The following is a 27,940-nucleotide window of genomic DNA, read 5'->3' on the forward strand; positions in this document are numbered from 1 at the left end:
TTCCATGGTTGGTGTGAAAAGATAAAAATAGCATAAAAATATAAATACAGCAGGTTTGCATTCATTATAATAATTTCATCCACAGTCTAACAACGAAAACAATATAAAATTTATTTGCAGTTTACAAGATAGTTATTTGATAAATAAAATCAATTAATTTAATTCAAAGTTCACAAGATTAACGAAATTGATTATTTCAAACATAACATTTTCATAACATAAATATGAAAAACATTTAAAACGAATCCATGATATCTCTCAGACGTATTGTTTTATTTTAAGGAAATATGAAATATTTGGCAAAATTCTAACTTAGCATACATTTAAAGATTATCAATTCAAACCCTTAAAAACCAACGCTTATAATTATTTACTTTACCCTGCAATGAAATAATAATTAAATTATATTATTTTTCTAGTATAAATTACAATTTATGAGAATTTGATTTGATATAGAAAATTTTAAAAGTACATTAAATCGCTTGCATACATCTGAACACTTTTCATGAAACATTTATTACAATTTATATTAACTTGTTTTATTGATAAAAGCACAGAAAACATGAACATATTTAGTAAGTAGCCTATGACGGCACATACTACTACAATCATCGAATAAATAAACAGTATTAAATATGGTACTTAATACAACACGAATAAATTAATGCTAATTTGACATTTATTAAAAATAAATTATTTGCATTTTAATGAACTTTGTTTGAAATTTACTAATTAATCTGATTATATTATTTCCCTCAATATTTTAAGGCACATATTTATTGAACAAGATAGGTAACTAGGTATATAGGTACATATTTTTAAAATGCATTTTTCCTTCATATTTTTTTTGCTTTATAAATATTTATAACAAGATATGTCAAGGAGCTAAAATGATTAATACATTATAATACAATAAATTATTATGAAAATAAAACTTTGTCATCAGTTTTACACCATTTTATTCAAAAACACTACTACAGTTACAGAGTTTTATCATCCGTCGATGGGAGGAGTGCTCTCCCGAAACTGTAGTAGTGTTCTTGTAAAATAATAAAATTGTGTAACACTGATAACAAAGTTTTATTTATAATGAAGTGTTTCGAAATGAATGTTAATAATATTATACAAAAATATTTTAAATAATTAACTGTTAAAAATCCTCAAATATTTAAACTATTTACGTTTATTTTATACACGTATTAATAGTTTTTTAACAAAAAATATTTATCGCGAATTAATTATCGCGAGGATTAGATACTTATTATATTTATTATGTATATTGATAGTAAATAGAACCTTAGGTACTTAATAAATTCAACTTTTTTAATGATTTCATGATATGAGATATATGAAACGAACATATAAATAAAATAAAAAATTACACACGCGTTATTTATAAGTTAGACAAAAGGTAAATTTAAAACATAATGATTCTTAAATATTTATGGCGATTTCTTCTTGTGCCTTATTAACAACTGCGAAAATTACAAGTATAATAACTTTCGTATATAAAGGTGCTTTAGTTTGGCGTTTTGAAAGTTGTAAATTGAATATTTATAACTTAGCTATGCTAAAGCACCCCGTATTATTATTTCAATAGTTGTTACAATTTTAGCACAAAATCATATTCCTCTATGCTTTTTCTACATTATTTATGTATTCCGAATGTCTTCAGATATAATTAACGTAGGTACAATTTTTTGTCAAAATTTTAAAACAGTGCATCGGATTGTTAAAATATTTACAACTGACCAGCATGAACACTATCACAATACTAGAGAAAATAACAAAATTAGACTTCCATTTAGGAAAAAGGCAAAGTCACAAAATTCAATTTTATTTCAAGCAATTAAAAAGTATTACGAAATGTAAAAAAATATTTACGAAGAAAAAAACATATCAAAACTTAAAATAATGGTCAAGACATATGTGATAAACAATTTATAAATTAAATATATTTGCAATGTTATTATTAGAACACACATAACAATATGTATGATATGTGTGCCGTACTTTAAGATTTAAATAAATAAATAAATATTTAAATTTAAATTCATTTGACGGGTAATTAACGATCTAATTAAATTAACATCAATTATCTGATATCGGCTTTAATAAACAATCTGTTTTTAAATACATGAACATTATTCAGTCCTCTTTATACTGTTTTAACTTATGTTTTCATCCGGTGAATAATGCATACCTTTTTTATAATATTTATAACTGTAGTATTGTCATTAGATTGTCAAATTTTTATGACACTAAATTTATTTAATTTAAAGGTTTATTGAATTTCGGATGAGTTGTTATAAACATTACACTAAAGGTTATAAAGTATTTGAAATACATATATACAAAAATCATTTCATCAATTTAATATCGGTTTTTTCCGAACTTTAAACATAGCTTTTTTTAAATTGAAATTGTTGAAGCAGATTCCAGGCTATTCTGAAATAATATAATATTAAAATAGGGGAGTTTTTACGGGCAGGTTAGACAGTCGCGTATCGAAAACTCCCTTAAGCAATCAAAAAAAGATCTTATTATATACAGACACGCATAACGACGCGACAGCTAAGTATTAATTAAAGTCCAGAATAAATATATTGAATTCTCTAATAACAAACTTCTACATCTGTAGACTTCAATTGAAATGTTTAATTTATTCGACCACGTCGCATTTTTCTTTTTAGACATAAATCAAAATAAATAACTGCAATAATTTCTCTACTTATAAATTAATCAAATAAACATGAAATATTTTTTATTAGTAAACGTAAATTAAACTACCCGTTTATGTTTTTTTGTTGTAATATTACTACAAGCGGGGTAGGGCGGGCTAGTTGAGGATAGGAGCAAGTTGTGCAATCGAAATATCTAAAAAACAAGGAAGAAGAATACACAGCGCGATCATTAGTTGCCGCACGGTTAACTATTAAGGTGTACAGACGCATTGTTTATTTTGTGGCCAAAAAGTAAAAAATACGTTAGTCTTTATTTTTCTCCTAGACTTGTACAAAAATGGCCATCTACAATCACGTCAGTGTTGACATTTTACGTATTTATTATACATTTGATAACATATAGCTGCTTGATCCCAAGTCTTGCCGTTTTTTTCATCACAATATTTTGAGTTTGTCCAAATTTTTTAAGACAAGGACTAAATTCAACTCCCCGAGGAGCTGTTAATATTAACATATTACAATAGAGATGAACATTTTAGAGAAAGTAATATAGAAGTCTAGACGTCTATAGGGTTTATGACCTGTCATTGGCTGGTTTAAGTGGCCACTTTAAACAATGTGTAACATTTACCATTCCGCCCGTATTTGAACATCTATATTCCTTTATTTCTTACATTTTTCAGCTTAAACCAGCCAATGACAAGTCATAAGTCCTGTAGATGTCTAGACTTTTATATTACCTTTTCTAAAATGTTCTTCATATATGTTGTTTTTTTCATAACATAGCTTTTGTTTCAATAAGTCTAGTTGGGGCTGTTGGGCAGGCTTGTTCAACTTGCCCCAATTTGTTTCGCTGATAAAGTACACCGCTTAAAAGTTAGTATGGATTTTATTTTATTTTATTTATTTTTATTTATTTAGGAAAAACAACGGTTGTTATATAAGAATACAAAGTTTAAAAAATGGTACATACATCCTGTTAAAGTTTTTTACAAATATAACGAGAGAAAATGTTACACAGTGAAGAGAAAAAATAATATTTTATATTAGACAAAAGTAAAAACAGCACGTAAAAAGGTTAAGGGATGAGGAAATAGAGTGGAGAAGTGGGGGAGAGGGATTTTCATGAGAAAGTTGACCGATTCAAAATTTTATATGATGATAACATGAACATAATTAAAGGAACATAAACTTATTACACACTGACAAATGTTTCATTTTACAATGTTTCAAAAAGTTTTTTTTTGAAGTCACATAATTTGCTTGAAAATTCGGCCTTTCGAGGCTCATGTATCAGCCCTTGGGTAACGTTTCATCGGCCCTACGGGCCTCAATTAATCAGTTCTTCGGCCCTCGATTGATTGGACTCTTAAACACCTTGAAATATCGCATCTTTTGATCTTACAATTTATTTTTTGTTGTTCGGAGCAATCTGAATGTATAAAGTCTGTAACTCAAAATAATGCTACCAAAAACGCACAAAATTTACAGATTTAAGAAATTCAATAAGTAATGGATTAAAATTAGATAGTGATCAGTCCTTTAAAATATAACAGCTGTTATATGCTAGTAAATTGGGCACTCCGGGTTGCATTTAATTGTTCCTATTATATATATCATTTTTGGCTAGTAATTAATTTAGCATCAATATATTGGCCTTACGGACTTCAGTTATTCGGTTCTTTGGGTCTCGATTAATTAGAATCTCAGATGCTATCCAAAATACATATTAAAATCAATATTTATGAATCACTTTGCAAAGCCCCCTTGAGGGATTATGAAATGAAAATGTTTTTAAAAGATTATATTAATCGATTAAGTAAAACACCAAGCATCGATTTTTTCCAAATTTCAAACCGTTTTGGCCCCATTAAATATGTTTAGAAATTTATTACAATTAACATAATAATTACTTTTATCTATTGCACTATAAATTCTAATTATAATTAGGTGTTAGATAAGAAAATATCATTGTTTTGTAATTTCTTATTATTCACGGTTTAACATTTTGATCAAATTACAATTATTCCAAGTTTTACACAGCAAGTACAGTGTGTCTGCCGGCAGGTTTGATATATAAAATGTATTTTATCATTTTTAACTTTATACCGTAACTGCAAAAACATGATGATTTCAATAACATAACTCATTGTCAGTGGAATTGAATTACAGCATACACCTTTAGGGCATCAACGACCAAGGTGGGGAGCATTTTCTCTGAAAAATTAATAAGTCCCTTTGATGACGTAGACAGGCTCATAAAAAAACTTGGTCTTTCCCCTGTGATTTTTTTCTAACAACACTATCTTAAATATCTGACGTGCGATTGCAGCCATCAGTTCAGATTTCTGCGAGCGAGTTTTCGCCAATGCGAGGTCTCGATTGCAAGAGTGTTTGTAACAAAATGGAGAACACCTGGGTCATGTCATTTTCAAAACATTATGTTTGATCACGAAAATGAATAAATTACATTTAACATATAATTATTAGAATTTTCATCCATTTTTAAAGAGTCAAATATGCCGGCGGACACTGTACTATAAACATATGATAAGCGGATATTTTCCATCTGACTAAGATTCTAAAATAGCAACCTATAAAAAAGACATAAAAATAGCAACCTCGTGGTGTGATGGTCAGCGCGTTTATCTACCATGCGAGAGTTCTCGGGTTCGATTACCGACATAGTTGATATGAAATATTCATTTTAAAAGGTGTTTTCCTACTAAAATATTTCATAGTCACTGGAATGGTACCTGAAGCGTAAAACTGTTCACCTTATCTTCATGTAACAAAAAATTTATCAAGATACGCTGAGATTGGTATTCTAATACAGTGCCCTATGCAACATTAGGTGCGGAAAGGGAATGATGATGATGATGATAAAAAAGTTGAATAATATCTTGGGAATTGCAATAAGGAAATCCAGTGATTTTTATAATTTTTTTTATTCTTTAATTGACTATCCATTTTTTTTTGTATTGTATAAATGATGTTAATTAGTATGTATGTATTATTATTATTTTTTTTTTTCTTTAAATATTCTATGTTTTGTTCTCATATACTCGTATATTCAAAATTATATAAACTCTTATAAATAAACGTCTCTTTTTTTTGAGATTTACAGTGATAACATTTTCAAGGTGCATAAAAGTAGATCTTTATTGAATTTTTAAAAAACATGTACCTTTTATGAAATTTATTAATAAAAAAAAAAAAGTTCATGTGATTTTTTAAAGTTTGATAATTTTGAAACTACACCGCCCGTTTTCCGCACAGAGTTCACCTCGGTGAGTTTTCTGGACATATAAAGTAGAAACCTAGTTCCCGCGAAGAAAAAAATACGTGGTTTATTTAATCGTTTATTTAACACTTTATAAACGTATTCAATTTATTTACATATAAGGGCGGACATGTTGCCTCTAGGCAATTTCTTCCTACCTACCCAAACCGTTCAATTTGAGAAAATTACAAGTACATGGACATAATCCAGGGGTTCTACGTGTTAATGTCACATAAACGTCGAAAAACGTGGCTACCCGGAAACCAAAAAACTATCACTAACCATTGATTGATTATTGTTAACACATGTTTACATGAACCTTTGACGTTTCAAAGTAGTTCATTTTTGTGAAAACATTTTTATCAATTTTCTTGAAACTTCCCGTACAATGCTCTAATTTTTTATCGCGAAGAGGAAAGCATTTTTACACCCGATTTCCCGTTGCACTGAACTTCCTCATAACAATTCAATGCTCATCTCGTAGACAGTAGCCAATGTATGTTTTAATTCGCCATTAAAAATTATATGCGCTTTCAATAAACATTATTTTCTTCTGCCCGCTATGTAAACATAAGCTTTATTATCTGTTGAATCATAAAATAAAATTGGTCATTTGATAAACCTCATAAGACGGTTAGTTTTAGCTTTTCAGAAATCTCATAAAAACTGTTTGTTATAAAATTCTTAATGAAATGTTTATTATAAAATTCAATTGGTCATTTGAGGAACCCCATAAGTCAGTCAGTCTACTTAAATAAAAATGAAGCTTATAGTGTATTAATTTATAATTAACCTTTTGTTTTTAGAAAAAGCATTGGTTTCTTAATGGATTGAATTCATTTTAAGTCAAAGTCTGGTTTGGAATTTGGAACAAAGATTGGTTCCTCAAATGACCAATTCAATTACATATTTGAATCGTACCAACGCACATATTTATGACTTATAAGTTACCATTATTATTAGTTATTAAATACATATTTCAGAAATGGCGCTTATCGCAAAAAGAAATTGAGGAAAATAACGCAATCCAAATAAAATAGTGCGCCTTTAAGTTGACCGCTTGGGATAATCGAAGAAACTTTTTCCGGAACTGACGAGACGGTTAGAGTTGTAAATGTCCAAACAAGGACAAGCACAAAATCAGGCATCATGTAGTAAAGGTTTGCTCTTTGCCCATTCAATAGATTTAAAATAATCAATCAGAAAATTTTGTTGATTTTTGTTTTTTTTTATGTTAGTTTTTTTGTTCTCATTACATTATTTCCTTCTTCTTCTTCTTTTTCAACCTCCTGTCCTTCTTTTTCAACCCCCTGTCCCTTATATCCTTAAATTTTACTCGGTTTGTTGCTACTTCCAGCCAATTTTTACCCCCTACAGCAGCTTTGCCGTCGGACCATCTTTTTTTAGGTCTTCCGACGCCTTGCTTATTCTCCCAAGGTCTCCATCTTGTGGGGTCTTCTCTCGCAACATGTCCTGCCCATTGCCTCTTATCTATCTATCCTGGCTTTGACCCTAATTTATTTAATTCTTATTTCGTCTCATAGGTTTATACCAAGTATGGATCTTTCCATAGATTGTTGTGTGTATTTGAGCTTTTCTGCATTTCTTTTTGTGAGGTCTATGGTCTCTAATGCATATGTACTCACTCGCAGTTTACATGATTCATATGTTTTCCTTTTTGGATAAATCGGAATCTCTTTATATTCAAGTAGGTATGTGCCTAAGTTTTCCAAAAACTGCCCAACTCATTCCTGTACGTTTTGGCAGTTCCGCCTTTTGATTTCCTTTCCCAGTTTTATCTTATGTCCAAGATATATATATTCATCCACCATTTCGAGGTTTTTATTGTAAACTTTTCTGGATGATTTTTGTTTTTGTAATGTTCATATTCATTTACATTATAGTTATCTCTTTTCTTAGTGCCCTGTCAGGTGTCTCCAACGTTGGCAATCACTCTGGAAAAAGTCTCTCTGTCCGGTGTTGCCCGGAAAATTTGCTCCACAGTCCTGAAGCCAGTCTAGTCTCGTATATTTTTCAGCCAAGACATCTGTCTTCTTCCAGCCCCTCTGTGACCATCTTACCTTTTAAAATTAAATAAAGCAAATGGTACTTTTCTCCACGCATTATATGCTCCAGATATGAAATTTTACGAACTTTTATTGTGGTTAAGAGTTCTCTGTTCATTTTAGCTCAACTTAAGACTTCTGAGTTATCAGGTCTGTCCAAGGTATCTTAAGCATTATGTTATGCAACCACATCTCAAAAGCCTCCAGCCTATTCATAGTGTTTACTTTCAGAGCCCAAGTTTCACAGCCATACAACAATACAGACCACACATAACATTTTACTAATCTTTGCCTTATTTTCAAGTTTAGATTAGCATTGCAGAAGAAGGATTTCATTTTATTAAAAGCAGCTCTTGCTGTCTCAAGTCTTCATTTAATTTCTATATCTGGGTCAAGGGTCTCTGTTAGAATAATGCCGAGGAATTTAAATTTGTCCACCTTTTCAATATCACTACCCTTTAATTTGAGAGAAAATGCGGAGTAATCAAGTCGGCCAAATGCTATCCATTTTGTTTTGCCAACATTAATTGTTAAACCAAGCTGTTCACCAAATGCATCCACACTATTTAACAGATTTTGAAGGTCGTATAAGATAATAGTAATAGTTATAACATTATAGTTAGGATTATTTAAAAACGTCCTTTCGTCGCTCAAACGCTCTACCATCTGCCTACTAAGGTAATAAAAAGAGGTATTCATCTATATGTTTATATGTAAAATAATGTATTCATCTTTCTTCAGAATCCTAAATTTAAACCGCGACCTATCAAGTCGGTACCGTTATTGAAATAATATCACATTTAATGAATTCCCATGTCCTTCTACCTTGCATATCGCTAACCCCATTCTTTTCTCCCTTAAACATAATAATTCACCATAAATTTATATCTTCCGCATGAATAAAAATAAAAACAAAACTAATACATCTTCATATAACTGTTGAGAACTAGCGAAACGCATTGCCAATTTTTGTCCGTTCGGCCGCATGTAAATTAATTAAAAATACCAAGATTTTTATTGAAGTCCATTTTAAGATATTATAAATGAATAAACAGTAACATGATATCAGAAACGGAACAATAAAATAAATCGCAAAGACAAATACATATAATGGAAATGAATCATGGGATCTAGATTAATTACGAATGTGATCATTTATTGAATATTATTATTATTTTTTTATTTTATTAGTTACGTTAATTCCTACCAAAATAATTCAAATCCTGATTTTCGTTTACAAGTGTGATCATTCTAGGTAGCGGTGCCTGGAAACCATAATTAATCTTATGATGACCGAGGAACAGAATTTCGTTTTTTCTTGTTCTTCGCGAAGGAACATAAAGAGGTATTTGTTGGAAAATAGTAGGAACATCGAATAAACCATTAAATATTTGAAAGATGCAGATTAAGTCTGCATTACATCAGCGTTTGGAAAGACTCGATAGATTAAGAATAAGTTCCATGTCAGTATCGTTAAAGTTGTTTCTTGTGATTCCTAATTTGTCAGCAATAATTTTAAAAAAGAAAGAAAAGAAGGAGACCATATTACATAGGTGTATTCAAAAATGGCACCAAGCAGTAGTGTTTTTAGGGTAAATATATTATCAAAATCAGATGTGGCTTTATTTACAAAGCCAAAGAGTTAGAAATATTTGTTAATGATATAGTTAATGTGTTAGTGCTATGCAAGCTCCTGACGTCACTGCGACCCGTGAAAACCTATTGTGACGGGTCCCCGTGAATAGTTCTCGCCCTCCAAGCCCAGATCCGTAAATCATCGGGCTAGTGGGTAGGAGGCGAGCTCTTTAACATCCTCAGGTTTAACCAGTGGTCCCCCGAGGATGAGGCTCCTTTTAATCAATGTGTTAATAAAAATCCCGTTTCTTGTCTATTTCACTCCAAAATTTCTTACTGAAGTAACGACGGAAAGGATTTAGTTATTAAGTTTACAATAGAAAGTAATATTTGTTTTAGTTTTTTTTTTTCATTTGATGATTTTTAATTCAAGGTTACTGATTTTGAACTAGTCATGAAGCGAATCAATATTATCTTGTAGTGTAATACAGTCACTAACGTTTTTAATTATCTTAAGAACCTCATTATAATTAGCATGCAACCAGAATTTTGTAGCAGAGAACGCATTGACAGTATCATTAGCAGATAAATTAAAAAGAAGGGGGGCTAGATGAGTACCCTGCGATACACTTGAGTAACTATAAAACTGTTTGAGTTGAAATTATCAATCACTTATCTTTTTGTTATTTTTGAACGAGGTGGGATTTTAGAAACGATAAGAACTAGTCTATTGTCATAAGAGTATGAAATTCAGGACATATAAATTTATGATTGACTTTGTCAAAGGCTTTGAAGAAGTCTGTATAGAGTACATCATACAATGCTCTAAAAATTGGAAAAATGAAAACAGATTAGTAGTTGTTGATATAGCAGTTCTAAATTCACGCTGTTTCTGGATCAGTACATTTAAAAAAATAGGGGTTAGTTTATTTGTTTCGATAGCCTAAAATATTTTCGAATAAGGGAAAAAACATGGAAATAGGTTTAATAAAAACTATTTTCAAATATCAGGAAACAAGCCCGATGTCAATGACAAATTAAACGATACAAACTATGTTTTGCCAAAACTAAATTTGCTTTTAGTAAGTATCATTTCAGGAATGCCATGAAGACCCGTATATTTTTTATCAGTGAGTTTGCCTCGGAAGGAGAATTATCAGCTAACCTATATGGAAGAGAAATGAATTGCAAAAGATTAGCTTTATCGTTTCCATATGTTTCTTCTTCATACTTAAGAAACAGGTCATTATTAGATCTTGCATATTTGTAGCACTAACTTTGTGGATCATTATTATATTTTAGAGATATATAAATTACTTTTTTTTATGAACCACTTTTTATTGACACAACTGACTAGTTTTAGCAACTATACGTTGCGAACTTCAGGGTTATATTATACTTTTCATAAAACATAAAACAAATTTATTTTATTTATGTATCTCTAAAACATAAGTATTGACTCATAAGTATTGACTCAGTTTCACGGATATAAGATTTATGAAAATTTTTAGAATTTGTTTTGGCAAGTTCCCGAAAGTATGAAAAATTTGTGAAAGTGGATTAAATTTCCGGCTTGTTCAAACAGTTCGTGGAATTTTTTAAAACTTGAGTCAGAACTAAACCACTTTAGAAATTTGTAATAAACCGTTTCATACCAATTAAAAGTAGATTGTTAAATTTATTGACCGCTTCGTTTTTGTCAGCATTTAAAAAATATTTTCCTCTGATTGAATTTTGAAAAATATTCATTTACGATGTGATAGTCACCATTTTTGAAATCTAAGTGAAAAGAGTAATTTGACTTAAGTGAATCGGGAGTGAAAGAATGAAAGATATCTCCGGAGAGAGGATTATAATATTTATCGATTGGTAACAGTGGATCGTCAGATTATATCACAGTTGCCTTAGTGGTAAATATTATGTCAAGACGGGTCGATGAATCGGGTTGTAGTCCCGTGGGTAGTGTCTCGGACTCACGGATCAAAGGTCCGTGGTTCGAATCCCACTCTACCCCAACCTGATTCCCATTTTCTAGTAGGGACTTGTTTTCAACTCGTTAAAAATGGCCCTCGAAATGAAATATTTAAATCATCATAAGAACCCAAATATTTCATTTAAAAATTAAATAAAAAAAACCCGAGCAATTGGGTATATATTTTATTGAAACATATTTAAATGTGCAAAAAAAGCAATGAGAGAGATTTAAACGGAAACAGGGTATACGGTACGGACACCTTTGTCATCATTGAACACAGTATATGGTATACCTTCTGCAGGTTACAGTCACCACAAATAAATACTTCGTTTGAAAGCGAGTATTTTTTTTCGTCTTAAATTTATGAATGTACGTAAATAGATAAAGACTGTAGTGTTTCAGCGACGAATGAACCTTTAGAAAAAAATCGAAGTATATTTTGCATGCGCGCAAAAAATATATATGATAGTAAGAATAATTTAAATCGGGATAATACAAAAAATATCATGGCTTACGCTTTAACCATCTTTAATAACAGCAATTTTGTCAGCTATAGATAGACTAATAACGCCAAATTGACCGGCGGATAATTATGGTACAGTTTTAGTATTAAAATAGTTATATGCTGAAATTAAATACACGTTTCAGAAGTTGAGCTTATCGCGTGAAGAAATTGAAGAAAAAAACGCATTCGAGGATGTTCCTCACAAACATAATAGTTTACTTCCGCGTTTTCACGGTGAACCCGGTAATTGGCCGATCTTTTATGAAACTTTCGAACGATTCGTGAGAACGATAATTTGACATATGGACAAAAACAAGTTTTTGCACGGAAAATTAATTGGAAGGGTAGGAGGTATTTGTCAAAGGTTTATGCCTAGCTCGCAAAATTATGTCGCACTATTCAACGGGCTCATACAAGTGTAGACACGTCCTTAATAGTAAGTACAAATACCCTAGGCACGTAAGTATTTGACTTGAATCGCAATTTAAACGCGATTATAATAATTCGCAAACAAAACCAAACATAAAATGCAGTTATTAAAAACATTGTGAAAACATTTGTTGACATACCAAGTAAAAATAAATGTGTGTTGGTGATACGAATTATCTGCATTTGTATCAATGTGCATAATACACATCCATAACGGCGACTGTACGCAATCATTTTGTTAAGCTCAAGAAATTTTACACTTGAGTGTCCGATTCATGCCATTTCGAACTGTAAATCAAAAAGCAGGGGTAAAATTTGTTCACCGCGCGCATCATACATGTCTACATTTTGACACGAATAACAATGACAATCCCGCGAACGCGAAAGTCTAATATCGCGAAATAGTAATACAAAACGCTGATTATTGAAAATGGGGTAACTTCGCTGGACAATAACTGGAGTGCAACAATAGTGGTCACAATAATAATTAATTTGACAAAACCGAACTGTTAAGAACCAGCGAAAGGCATGGCTAATAAGTCAAATAAATTTTCAAATATTCATTACCATCACATTAGACATATTGTTAAGAGCGTTATTTTTTACTATAAATTTGTTGATTCAATAATTTATACCGAAACACTCCAATGAATCCTGACAACATAGAGATAATGTTTAAACAACTCATGAGCATTTGCGAAGTAATTAAAAAAGCGCCTTGAATACATTCGGCGAGATGGCTATTGTTAATCGATTCGCAAGTCAGTTTTAGGGACAGGGACGCGTTCAGTCGTCGGCGTCCAAGCCCGCCAGCTCCGCTTGCAGCCGCGCCTTGTTGCGGCAGCACGCCGTGAGGCACAGCAGACGCAGCGCCAGCCGGAACTGGGGGCTCATGGCCAGGAGGATGAACAGCTTCCACAGGGAGTTCAGGATCCCGATCCACACCACGCAGAAGTGCAACAAGGGCAGCTGCAGCTCTGAACCGATCATGTACTCGTAGGACCGCACACCCGCATAAGGGGCCCAGCTGAGCCAGAACACTACCACGAGCGTAAAACTGGTCATGTGGCTCGGGTTGGCGAGGTTCTCCGCCAGCGCGGTGGCGTACTCCTTGTCGTGGATGGGCACCCCGCTGCGGAGCCGTCGCATCATGGAGAAGATGTACAGGTAGTTGTACACTAAGGAGATGACGCTCGGCCCCAGGACCAGAATGGCCAGCGTGATGGTGTACGCCGCCATGTTGCCCCAGTCCAGCATGCAGATGAAGGAGTGCCGGTCGAACAGCGGCTGCGAGAAACCCAGGAGAGGGGGGCAGCAGAGCATCGCCGCTGACACCCACGTGAAAACCATCCAGCATTGGCATCGCGTGCGTGTCTGTACCTGCAAGAGAAACCCCATTCATTTCTCGGGACGTAACATTGAGACGTCACAGGAATCGACATATTCTTTATGGTCATTGCTTAGTATGATAAGGAGTTCCTTATAAGCATTCGATGCAGATGACACAATAATTGCTAACGTTTATTGCACAGTAAATACAACTTATAATTAACATCGAAAACACACATTAAAAGCTGTAACAATCGTTCCGCTCTCCAGTGCCACTCCATCATTATCTATCACGCCACATTTTGCAAGCATCTTCAAAACACGGATGCATTATATAAATTATTGAATAATGTTTCGGTTACTCACATTTAAAACGTGCTGTCGGTGTCCAAAGAAGGAAAAAAAGAAATACATAGATAAATAATATACCTCATTAGGGGTTATTTTGGTGATATCGCGGTAAGGATGGAGTACTCACAGTCTCGTATCGCAGGGGTTTCCTGACGGCAAGGTACCGGTCGACGGAGATCCACATGAAGGTATAGACGGACACGGCCCAGAGCGTGACCTCGAGGTAGCCCACGAGGCGGCACAGCACGTCCCCGTAGGGCCAGCTCCCCGTGAGCGCGGGGTAGACGGACAGCGGCACGACGAGCGCGCCGCACAGCAGGTCGGCGGCCGCCAGCGACAGCAGGTAATAGTTGATCACTTCGCTGCCGAGACCTGCGGGTGCGGACAACACGTACACGTACACGTACACGTACACGTACACGTACACGTACACGTACACGTACACGTACACGTACACGTACACGTACACGTACACGTACACGTACACGTACACGTACACGTACACGTACACGTACACGTACACGTACACGTACACGTACACGTACACGTACACGTACACGTACACGTACACGTACACGTACACGTACACGTACACGTACACGTACACGTACACGTACACGTACACGTACACGTACACGTACACGTACACGTACACGTACACGTACACGTACACGTACACGTACACGTACACTGAACTGCACGCGCGATCGCCATTCATCAAAACAAACTAATCAAATAGCGTCAATGACCTCCCAAGACTTTGGCCCATTTCACACATATCGTCCCAATCCCAAAATTAGGTTAGTATTTTAAGAACAAAAGAAATCTGCCCTTTGTTGAAGATCCTTTGAAAAGGTTTTTAGGTGTGGGAAGAAATTGGTTTCATTTGGAGTACTAAACTTTATTTTGTGAAGGGATTATACAAGTGAATAATTGCGATTTTTCTTATCGTATGTGTATTTGTAAATGCAGTATAATCTAGAGCAGTGTCTTTCAACCCTTTTTAATACGCGACCCCCTTACTGGCGAAAAAATCTGGCGAGTTCGCTCTACCTTTTTGAGTTGGCAAAGGGCGTTGAAAATATTAGCGCCATTTGCCACATCCTATCTATGTGAACTAATGTTCTCTTCAGTAGTGGGCGTTAAAAAGAAAAATAAAAATAGATGATTCTAACTGAAACGTAATTTAATTACTAGTTTTTCGAAAATAGAACCACGATTAGACGAATTGTTAAAAAAATAATTAAGCGTAGCCTTCGCTCTGAAATAATGGTATTTTTATTTTTGTGCACGACCTAAAACCCTTATTTTTTACTTGTACCTCGCTTGTGCCCGCGACCCACAAACGAAGCTTTGCGACCCCCCTGGCGGTCGCAACTCACAGGTTGAAAAACACTGGTTTAGAGTCTAGAGCAGACGTTCCCAAACTTTTTTGTGTCGTAGACCCCTTGCCATGTTTTTCGGTTTTTGGTAGACCCCCTACTTACCCGATTTAGATTTTTCATAAATTTCTAACTGTAGTGAAGTTTAGTGTTCAAAACTTAAAGTTAAAACAGATGTTAAGTTTTATACATTTATTAATTGAATTTAAATTAAAACTACCCAAAAAAAAATTGTATCTGTTATATAAAATAAACGTTACATAAAATAAACTAAGCAATAAGTAAATGTTTTTAGTGGGAAGGATGAACCTGATGCTTTAATAATAAATTATCAACATTTGCCATCAATTTTGTCAGGTTTAATATTAAATCTCCTTGGCCAATGATGTCCAGTCTGTTTCTTTTTTTCGTTGGGAGATTGGTAACAGCACTGAACCACTAGGTATGACGATGGAAAGGAAATTAAAAATTTGCTCGCTATATTCCATAATACAGGATAAGTAACGGGTATGTCTTTTTGCAGCCAGAAGTACTATCAGTGCATGTTGAGATCTACTATCGTGGACCCCCATTTTCATTTCATGGACCCCCAAATTTTTTTTCCATTGACGTAGACCCCTTGCAGGTTGTCATAGACCCCTGGGGGTCGATATAGACCACTTTGGGAATCACTGGTCTAGAGGAAGAATGACAAAATAAGGTTTTATCTAAAACTTAAAAATATAAAAATGTCTTCTTACACCCGGTAAACATTGAAGCATTTAATCGTACGGTGAATTTAATAGAAAATGTATGAAAAAAATCATAGAAATGAACTACTTTGAACTACGTCACAAGGTCACTCGGATTGACCAAAGATGAAAAATTACACTTAGTTTAAAACTACAATCGTGGCGATGATAATACGCCCCATTAAAATAAAATATATGTATTTTCGGTTTAGTTTAATATTAAATAAAAAAGTGTCAAAAAAGCACTGAACTTCCTCATTGGGAATCAAGTTGTGTTTGAACTAGAGATGCAAGGCGGTAAAATTACCGCGGTATTTTACGGGAATTTTACCAGATTTTGGTAAAATACGGTATTTTACGGTATTTTTCGGTAAGAAACGATTTTGACGTACTTATTTTTATTTTTCAAAGATATTACAAATACGAGTAGCTTTGTTTCAGGACACTTTGCATGACTGCAAAAACCAGGTTTAGATCCATCTGGTGGTTGTCGAGATTTATTAGAAGTAAGGGACGTTCAAGGTCATTCGGTATGTACTTTTTTCACTTTTTTTTATAAAAAGGGTTATTATGTTTTGAAACGTAACAGGATCGGTGGACATAGGGTCCTTAGTAAAACCTTAAGTTTGTGACCTTGAACGACCACCGCTCATGCCGTGATTTTGAAAAAATGGTTCTTTAAATCAGTTTTTTCTGTATAATTACGTCCCTGAAGGTTTTACAGAAAAAAAATATACGAAAGTCTGAGAAAATAAAATTGAACCGTAAATTACGGTATTTTACCGCGACTTTTGGTAAAATTACGTAATTTTACATCCATAGTTTGAAATAAAGACCACGGATCCCAGGTCAGCGATACGAACCCGTTACTAGACTCTTTAAAAAATGGGTGTTGCTATCATTAAATAAATTATTTTTAAACATGGTATAAAATAGTGGTCGTTTTACACGCAAAATTCCAGCAAATTAAGTGATCAATAAAATGTTTATATTAGCAAATTGTGTAGGCGAAAGCTGATGCACACATCTTAGAGCGTAGTAATGTTTCAAACCACACGGAGAGATAAAAAATACTCTATTTTTATGAAGATAGTAATTTTAAATGGTTTTCATATCAACAGATGGCGCCGTGCGGTACAAAACAATAAAGAAGCAAAAATATATTTAAATAAATGGATTACGCTATGGAATAATATTATACGATTAAAAACTATTAATAATTTTAGTATCGGGTGAAAAGGTATAACTAATGAGGTTTTATTGATATCACATATTATAACCTCCTTATTCTCTCTTCAAGCATCCTTGTCCTAATCCCGCCCAATTTACAATAACTTACTGTTCTTAAAAAAAAAACATTGATTATTAAAAAATATTACATGAAATATTAAGTACATAAAAACAACATTTTTATATTTATAAACGTATATGTATTTATTTAATATGTAATATATTTTCTTTACTAACTTTGTATACTTTGTGGAACTCTGTTATTAGTTCTCAGTTTATACACTATATCTGTTTGTTTTCTATAAATATGTATGTAGAAATGTTGATTTCCCAAATAAAATAAAATAAATAACAGTGATAAAGAACATTTTAGTGCTTAGACTTCTACTCTATTTTATAAAATGTTCTTAATCTCTGTTGTAATATATTAATATTAATAATTCCCTAGGGGGTTGAATCCAATTATTGTCTATGAAAATTTGTAAAAAGTCAAAGTATCGTTGATAAAACCAGCTGGTCTAAGAAGTATAAGGAGTAGAACAGTAGAAGTATATATATGTATGTATAAGTAAATAATTAAGTCAATATCTCACCCGCATTAATAAAGGTTTCAGCTCTTTGATTTTACAAAGATCAACCGATGGCTACTTTTTATTATTATTTATTTCTTAAGTTAGCTTATATCATAAATAGTATATGATTTTTAATTTACACTTTCTAAAATTAGACAGATAACTTGATATATATATAATAGATATTAACATCATCTTACTGTAAACATAACATTTATTTTTAAATTCATTCAAACTCTTTTCTTTCTTTATAATGCAATTTTGGGATTCTGTTTTTTATTTTAATTTTTTTATTTTTCATTTATTGGGGATATCAACAGTAATACATGTAATAAAAATATAACAAATAACATATACAGAGAATAAAACCAATGACAGATATCCACAGAAATACATTAAATACACGTACAATACATACTAGTGTGTTTGTGTGAGTGTAAGTGAGTGAGAGGGTGGGTGTGTGGGTGTTATATTGGAATGAGGGTGTCAGGTATCGAAAATATAAATATATATAAAATATTAAGAATTAAAGATAAAATTTAATAAAATAAAATAAAACTTTATTATTGAAACTAAGTATAAGACAAAAAAGTATGTTTTAAGACGCGTATTTTAAATGTTATTTTTTTACAATCAAATGGATCAATAAGGGGAAAGTTCAAATTATATTCACTAGCAAAACGTATAAGTGGAGAGTTCTGGGCATAGTTCGTACGAACTGCTGGCACATGAAATAGAGAGCTCGACGTGTGACGGGTGCGGTAGCCGGGGACATTTAATGATAACTCCGATAAAAGAGCCGGACTATCAAGGCGTCCACTGAGTATGTCATGAAGCACCCCCATGTCCAACAGTAGATTAATGGCAGCTTTATTCTATTCTTATTTCTAGTAATAACTTATGGTACTTTTATTTTTTTTTATTCAACACTATCTTATTAATGAAGTATTTGGGAAATATATTGTTAATTTTTTTAAATATAAAACCATGCATATTTTTCAGTTTCTTTTTTTTTATTGGTATCCAATTGAGTTTATCGCACATTTTTTATACTCTATTATATCAACCTTTCTTTGGCACGAAACTTAAACCAACCCACGATAGGTCATAAGCCCTGTAAATGCCTAGACTTATATTATTCCCTTCTATAAAATGTACTTCACCTCTGTTATAATGTATTCATGTTCCAGTTCTTGTCTCCGAAAATGACGTCGAGAACCTGATGCCTTGTAAAGTATCCGCAAAAAATGATCAGGCCAACTGGATCGCCTCCACTTAATGATAGTTTTCACTGGAGATTGCTGGGTCTGTTCTCTTATTACTTCATTACTTACAAAGTAAAACCACCGGACACTCAAGATTCTTCTGAGAAACCCATCCTTAAAATTTAGAATATTGCTGTTTTAAGTCCTTGTGAGGTGCCACGATCGTATCAGAGGAGAATACGTGAATGCAGGCGTTATATAGGCGGCATCATTTTTCACTGAGTAAATATCCGATCTCCAAACAGCCTTCATACCGTTGAATGTGGCGCCTGCTATTCCTAGCCGCCCTCCAAGTTATTTTTGAAAGCTGCAATTTTCCGTAACATATACTCCCAAGTATTTAAAATTCTTGACCCTATCGATAATTTGGTTTGATAGAGAAAGGGGATTTCGAGCATCAAAGCACGAAGTATTACACAGTAAATGGGTTTTTACAATATAGATGTTTAAACCCATGCATACGGAGTACCTATTTAGGCTATCTACAGTGGCCTGAAGACCCTGACTGAATCGTCAATTATAACCGCATCATCGGCATACTCTAGGTCGCAGAGTTTTCGGGAAGAGGAGATGGATATACCTCGATCTAGTGGAATTGACTTCCTCAAGGTGATTCTGATTCAGCATGAGCTATTTAATTATTAAAAATAACGTTTGATAATTAAATTAATTATATAATTACTATGCAATAATGCATTTCACGTATCTAAATTAATTGATTAATTTATGCTTTATTAAGTTAATTCGTACATCTTAAGAATTTCGTAACAACTAACATAAACTTGAATTAACATGACTATTTTTTTCAAAATTTCTCAAGAACATATTTTTTCAAAATTTCTCAAGAACATATTTTTTCAAAATAATTTAAAATAATACAATTCCTTCTATTTGATTGCTATATTACCATTGTTGTGGCGTCTGGTACAGATAATGATTTTGTGAATTCTCTAATCGTCAGACTTCACCGGTTTAGAAACGAGTAAGGAGAAATTGATATGTTTTGTTTTCCATTGTCAGTTTTTAGAATAAAAATTCTTACGGCGATAAAATCTAAATAATCTTCAGTATTCGAATGCTGTAAAAATCAATGACTTTTTATGTTTTGCTTATCTACACTTAAATAATACATACTGTAAGCTTTTTTTTCCCTGAAACTGATATAATTTTTTAGCACGTTTAATTAACCTCTATAGATAAACGATAAATATTATATAAATATAGATATGTAAAGAAATAATGTTTTTTAAAAAAGGCTTTGTACCTATTAATTATGTACACACTTCGGTTTTAAATTTACGTATTCCGGTTTTGTATTTATTTTTTAACTTGTAATTGCGATATCCTATACTTATTTTTTCCTTTTTTTTCGCATTTTTCTAAATATCATTTGAAAACATAAATTATTATGTGTTTTTTTTCGCTCCTTATATTTAAGTTAGAAGTAATTATTATTATACAACTATGTAATGTTATCATATGTTTTCATGTAAAGGATCTTTACCGACAAGTCATATTAATTGGCTTAACGAGTCTTTAATTTTTTTTTTTTTTAATGTTGTAAAAAAATAATGCAAATGCAATATTGTATGTAAATAATAAATAAAAAATCTACATACTTTTACAAACTCAAATATGCAGTAAAGTATCTATAAAATATAATGTCATTTGATACATATTTTTGATTTTATTGTCGTTTATTATAAATGTATCTACATTCTCGTATAAACATGTTTTACCATAAAACTCAAACTAAAACAAAATTTAACTTTATACCTGTCATTGTAAATTAACAATTTTATAAAAACATTATTACGTTATTTAAATTGGAACATGTTTATTGTAATAACAATTTATAATACAGTAATAATTTCAAATTGTGAAGCTACCGAAATTTCATGTATTTGTCATTTGATAGCGAAACGTTTTCTCTTTAAACGCCAACTGCAGCGGATATAATGTGCAATGAAAAGTGCAACAGTTGATAGGGGTTTATGGGATGCGGGTGGAGTTAACTACTATTATTTATAGATTTGAAAAGTGGCAGTGAAATATTGGCATCCGGTTTAGTTATCAATGTGAAATACTGAAATACTTTCTGGTATCAAAACAAAATGGGAATTAATATTGTTCAGTTATTGAACTAGCAATTATATTTTATTTATTTGTAATAATTACACATACGAATGAACTTTAATTGCAGTAGATTTTGGAAAACATTTTTGAAAAAAACGTTTTTTAATTTTATTTTGTTCAAGAAACATACAGTACAATTACATAGTTTTAGAATATACAAAATAAGATTAAATTCAAATGGGCCAGTGACCTCAAAGTTGTCATATTACATGCTTCGGTGATAATTTTTTTTTAGATTTTTTTTTTATACTTAATTTTTAGTTTTATTTTATGGAAGTCTAAGCATTTACAGGGCTCATGACCTGTCATGAGTGGACAATTTACGCAATGTGCAATTGAATAATTCATCCTTACGAATACAAGCTTTGTAACTGTACTGTATGTTTCCTAAACAAAAGAAAAAAAAAACAAGTAATTTTTTTTAGTATACCAAATACCAGAATGAAAAAAATTTCATTTTTATGACTTCAAAAATATTAATACTAACAAAACTCTTTACTGCTCACTGGCTTGACCCCACCTAGAATATGCTTCTTCAATTTGGTCTCCATTCTATAGGACTCATAATTACCATATCAAGTATGTTCAACACCGTTTTATGAAAAAAAATGCATGGTTGCTCGGTTTGCAAAGAGGTAATTATTACTATTTTGAAATAGAGTAATCTCTTAATCTTTCTGCATTGAAACGTTGAACGGAGATAGACCTTATATCCACTTTTAAAAGACTTAATATTTCAATAAATTTATTTTCATTTTCCCAACCGCGTCACAAGTCGAAATCTGCGATTTATTGTATTTTCTAAGAGCAACTGTCGTTTTTATTCCCCAATGTCCAGAATGTAAAGATTAGTCAGTTCGTCACACAACTTGGAATTATTTGGGATAGGTCTTCCGGATTTTCGTAGACCTGTTTGCTTTTAAAACAGTGTGGGATGAAGATATATTGGCATGGGTTAGCTCGAAGTCTCTTATATGTCTATCATGTTTGTGAATTTATTATTATATTGTTATATTGCCTTTGTTTGTCTTTGCTACATAGTTTTGTGTTATTTTTGTTCAGTTTCTTGTACACATGTTTCTTCATTTAACTGTTGTAATCAAAACCATAAGATTCGGATCAGGGTTCGGTGATGATGAAATAGCCTCAAAATTTGCAACCATTTGTGTTCCCGTAGCTAGTTTCGCAGACTCACGTATCGCAGGTTTGAGGTTCAAACCCCACTCTATTACAACTTATTTCCTATTTTCAAATTTTGTTTTATACCATAGAATTAATAATAGTCCAGAAACCGCATACGAGCATCAAACAGAAAGTGACTAAACTACTCATGAATGATTAGTTTTACGTTTTGACCCATTAGTTTTTTTGTAGACGTCGCTCTCCTAATTTGAATTTAACTATGCCGTGTTGTGTCCCTTTAAAGTGTAAAAATACTGCTAGGATCTTAAAAAAACAGGATGGGATCACATTTTATGTGTAATTAGCAAATTAATGTGTAAGTAGCAAATAAATTACTTAAAAATTGAATAATTTCTCCATCTGTCAGATTGTCAAAGAAAACAACATGAACATTTCGTTAGTGTTGCTAGGGTAGTAATTTTTTTTACTCCACTTTACTCATCTTATGAGAGAACTAATTAAAATGGAACCTCGGATTTAACAGCTCTGTGGTGGACATTTGACCGACATTATCTTTAAAACATCAAATATTATTTGACATGATAGTAAAATATCCGTTTTATGTCAAATAATATTTGTTTTATATTTTAAGTTCAAAATTCATTAATTCAATTATTCTTATTAAATGACCCTTTACTTATCTGCTCTGTTGTATCAATCAATATTTCCGCGTGCACAATAAAATTTTTGAGAAATTTACAGATTGCTTTTTTTTAACCTTACATTTGTGTTATGATTATATTTGTGCAACATTACGCGGCGACGTCACGAATGCGCGCGGCAAAAGTGACACAGTCCGATTTATTCAAATATGATTCTACACTCCTTCTGGACTATTCTAAATTCCATGTTTTATACATATTATGTTGCTTTGTTTAACTAAAAATAATTCGTGTATCGCAACAGAGATGAAGAATATTTTGTAGAAGGGAATATAGAAGTCTAGGCATTTACCCTTACCTAGGCCACTTCACACACTGTGTAACATTCACCATTCCGCCAATGTTTGAACATCTATCTTTATTCCTTCAATTCTTCCATGTGTTGATATTTGTGAAGTTAAAGAACTGATTGTATTCTGTATATTTGGTAAAATATTAACATTGTCGGCAAAACATAATATAATATATTATTATTTCACTACCGACTTTTTAAATCCTAAACTCCCTGAATTTTGATGTTTATTTCAAATATATATTCATATTTTTATCCCTTTTTTCCTTGGTTCCTGTGTCTCTCTTCTTCTATACTTATTTTCTGATTCCACACTCATCATCTTCAAATATGTAAAACATAACTTTTTAAATTAAATTGCTCAAGGCTTATCTCCCAATTAAAAAACATCTGTAATTTTGAATTAATTAGATTTTTTTATGTACATACTTTCGTTTTTTAGTTAAAAAATTTGACCAACTTTTTTTTGACCAGTCTGTTTTTGGTTGGCTAGAAGATATTGCTTTTAGCAATAAGCCCGCCAAAGTAATTATTCTTTATACTTGAAGTTTTAAATAAAAAATCAAAATAATAAACTCAATCGACCGGTTTAAGATTATCTGACCAATTAACTCAAAAAAAATATTCAGTAGTATATTTAGAATAGGAATTTTTGCTGACAAACAGTCAAAATTATTATCGTCCCACTATCCGCGCCAGACGGTGTAAAGGGCACTGCATTGAACATTTACGTAAAATCCAGAGAAATGAAATTGTTCACTGGAAAACCACGTTCGAAACCAATGTTTCATGTCGACCTTGCCAAGATTCCAAACCGGGACCTAAAACATGGAAGGCGAACGCGTCCACCACTGCACAACGGTTTTTTCTGAACCACGGAATAAATGGTCATATTGTTATTTTGAAAAAAAAAAAGTGTTTTTTTATTTTATTTATTTACATTACAAAGCATACGTTTTTTCCCAATAGCAGTTTAAATATCATTTTCTAAGGCAACAGAACCACTTAGAAGTAACCTTTCTCATACGACTGGGAAACGGTACGAAAGATATAACCTTTCAGAATTGAAGATAATATCTGGATAATAATTGGCGATGAAAGTGAAACGTGAAATTTTAAAAATAAATAAATCATACCATTCAAATAGTTTAAGATCACGATCAAGTTTATACGTACCAATAAATTATTATTGCGCATTGTTGTCTTTCATTATAATCGCAGTTTTATTTTCGTTATTTTAGTTTTAATTTATATAAAAAATATTTTGAGTTTGTCCAAATTTTTGTGGACAAGGACTGGATTCAACTCCCCCGGGAGCAGTTAATATTAACATATATTACAGATATGTTAATGTTAACAGCTGAAAGATGAAAGAATTGAAGGAATATAGATGTTCAGTTCAAATATGTGCTGAATGGTCAATGTTACACGGTGTGTAAAGTGGCCACTTAAACCAGCCAATGACAGGTCATAAGCCCTGTAGATGGCAAGCATTCTATATTACCTTCTCTAAAATGTTCTTCATCTGTGTTGTAACATGCTTAATTTATATGTTTACATGAGCATTTAATATAATCTAAAAGATTACGTATAATATCATTCCTAGTCTTATTTCTCTACCTAAGAGGTTAAAACTCGAGGGTCCACTTTTTTGCCGGTTTGAAGTCAAAAATGCAGAAACTATCGTCCATTCATTGTAAAACTGCTTTTTTAAGTTTAATCGGCTTGTCCTATGGCTAGAGTCACGGACTCACGTATTCACGGATCGTAGTTTCGAGGTTCGCATCCCGCTCTACCACGACTCGATTCCCATTTCCTAACAGTGAGTTATTTACAACTCGTTGAAAATTGCCACCAAAATTGATAATATTTGGGTAAATCATTACAATCCGAATATTTGTTTTTTGTAAAAAAGTTGAAATAAAGATTTATTATCTGCACTTTATTTTGTCTTTTACACATGATTTTTACCTAAGGGTAGCTATCGAGTCAAAAACACTTGTCTAGGGTCCAGGGGACAGGGAAATTATGGTGATGGCTAACACCACTTAACCATTCAAAACAACCGCATTGCTCAAAATATTGTATAGTGCATTTGGTAGAGATCTTGAGTTTGCTTCTATCGTTTGGAATCCTCGATATACAATTTATATATCACAACTAGATAGAATCTATAATAGATTCCTTATACTTCGGGATCGTAAATCTCATACTTATTTCGACTCTAACGAAGATTTTTCTTCCTTTCATAGTTTGACTTCCCTTACAAAACGTTGAAGCATTTCTGATCAGTCTTTCTTCTTCAAAATGTTAATGTTAAACAATTTTATTGACAGTCCATATTTCTGAAAGACTATTTAAATAAACTGTCCCGTAAAGTCAACATGACAAGTAATTTTTTTATAATCCATTGCCCAAAAAAAAATATTTTTAAATCTCGTTTTATCGTAGCTGCTCCAAATTTAACTGACTTTGTCCCCATTTAGATATTTTTAAAACAAAATTTAGTGATTAAAAAAAAAACCTTTTTTAACGCTGTAAAATGAAACATTTGTCAGTGTGGAATAAATTTATGTTCCCTTATTTATTTATTTATTGATTTGTTCAAAATTGCACTTGTTTAAATATTAATATACTAATTAAGACTTTTTAGACTATGCCCGTGTCAAGCCATAATAATTAACAATAAAATATATAAAGTAAAATTAATTAGATTAAATTATAATTACATGTGGTGCAATAAAATAACAATCCAGGAAAACAAGGTATAAGTAATAAATAATAAAATTCCAAAGAATACAATGTAAAAAAGATAATCAGATAAAAATATTGAAATACAAATTATACAAATTTAGATTCATACATAATTAAATAAACAAAATAGTAATATCATTGAAAACAATAGAAAAAAATTATAAATTAAAACATATATAAAAACATAATTGAAATGATAATAATTGAGATATGGTTTTTAGAAACTTACTCTATACTATAGTAAGAAATAGTAAAAAAATATTTTCATGTTATTATCAAGTCAAAATTTTGAATCGGTCAACTACATATATAATGAATATCCCTCTCCTCCTCTCTTCTACTCTATTTCCTCATCCCTTCTTGCCCTTTTTTTCCCTTGCCTTATTTTTAATATTTAAATAATAAATCTTAAATTTAAATATATATATTATAATAAATATATATAATATACAATATGTAACATGTTCTCTCATTATATATGTGAAAAACTTTAACTAGATGTATGTACTATTTTTTAATTTTTTATATTCTTTGAAAACAACAGTTGATTTTCACAAATAAATACAATAATAAACAAAAAAAGGTTATGTCCACTTTTTTCCAAATTCAATAATTAAAACCAAAAGTAAAAGAAAATTCTAAATTTGTTGCAACAAAGAGGGAAAAAAATTAATTAGGGAATATGGAAGTCTACACATTTACAAGGTTTACGACTTGTCATTGACTGGTTTAAGTGGCCGCTTTATATACTGTGTAACATTCACCATTCTGCCCATGTTCAAACACCTACATTTTCTCAACTCTTCCACCCTTTTAACTTTTGTTAAGTGAAAGAGCTGAAACCTTATACTCCCTTCCCATAAGTGTTTTCCCTCTCTAATGTAAGAGATCTAGATGTAAATGACTCCCCAGGGAGGAAATTCAGCCTGTCTTCAAGCAATTGGACATGCTCCATTTTCACACAAACGGCTACAATTTATGTAAACACCCAATAACATAATGTGAATAAGCAGGTACCTCTAAAGTTCAGGAACGCAGCGATGATGAGGAGGTTCGCCAGGACGATGGCCGCGCCGGTAATGCATATGGCCGCCGCCTGGGCCAGAGCCTGGGGCTCCACTCCCTGCACTATTCCCGTGCTCACGCTTGCCATGGTGTCCTGAAAAAATATTTTGATGTATTTTGAGTATGTCAAATGCTAGTAGACTAAGAAATTATTGAAATAGACATATATTGCAACATCATCGTCATTCCAGTCCGCTCCCCAGTTGGAGCATATGGTGTCCACGAAGATCCTCCAGGCATTTTTGTCGGCTGCCAGCTTCTGTGCGTCCTCCCAAGTCAGGTTCACGTCCCGTAGTTCTAACATGAACTGCCGACGAACAGTCAGCAGTGGACGTCCAGGACGTCGAGAACCTGATGCCCTGTAAAGTAGGCGAGCGTGGTTAAGGCTCTCAGGAGGAATCCGCAGTACATGGCCAAGCAAACCATATCGCCTCCGCTTGATGACAGTTGTCACCGGAGTTAGCTGCGTCCG

The 27,940-nt window shown here is 32.3% G+C and overlaps 1 protein-coding gene across 1 annotated transcript; it reads right to left on the minus strand.

Annotated features, from left to right (window-relative positions):
• Window positions 1-13,303: 13,303 nt before the first annotated feature.
• On the minus strand, window positions 13,304-27,556 carry DopEcR (G-protein coupled receptor DopEcR). The gene is made up of 3 exons (XM_088237104.1): window positions 27,421-27,556; window positions 14,325-14,569; window positions 13,304-13,897 (listed from the first exon to the last, which is right to left on the minus strand). Exons 1-3 carry the CDS (start codon window positions 27,554-27,556, stop codon window positions 13,304-13,306), a joined length of 975 nt encoding a protein of 324 aa, XP_088093230.1.
• Window positions 27,557-27,940: the final 384 nt, after the last annotated feature.

The sequence above is a fragment of the Micrasema longulum genome, unplaced genomic scaffold (genome assembly GCF_059751315.1).
Source record: "Micrasema longulum isolate JH-2025_06_02 unplaced genomic scaffold, ASM5975131v1 h1tg001644l, whole genome shotgun sequence".
Lineage (NCBI taxonomy): Eukaryota > Metazoa > Arthropoda > Insecta > Trichoptera > Brachycentridae > Micrasema > Micrasema longulum.

Bases quoted from the DNA above. Each gene is read 5' to 3' on its own strand.
- DopEcR (XM_088237104.1), bottom strand. From the start codon at position 27,556: ATGGCAAGCGTGAGCACGGGAATAGTGCAGGGAGTGGAGCCCCAGGCT. The intron at 14,570-27,420 runs GTACCTGCTTAT...CCGCACCCGCAG, and splicing joins TGCGTTCCTGAACTTTAGAG to GTCTCGGCAGCGAAGTGATC. The intron at 13,898-14,324 runs GTGAGTACTCCA...TTTCTCTTGCAG, and splicing joins AACCCCTGCGATACGAGACT to GTACAGACACGCACGCGATG.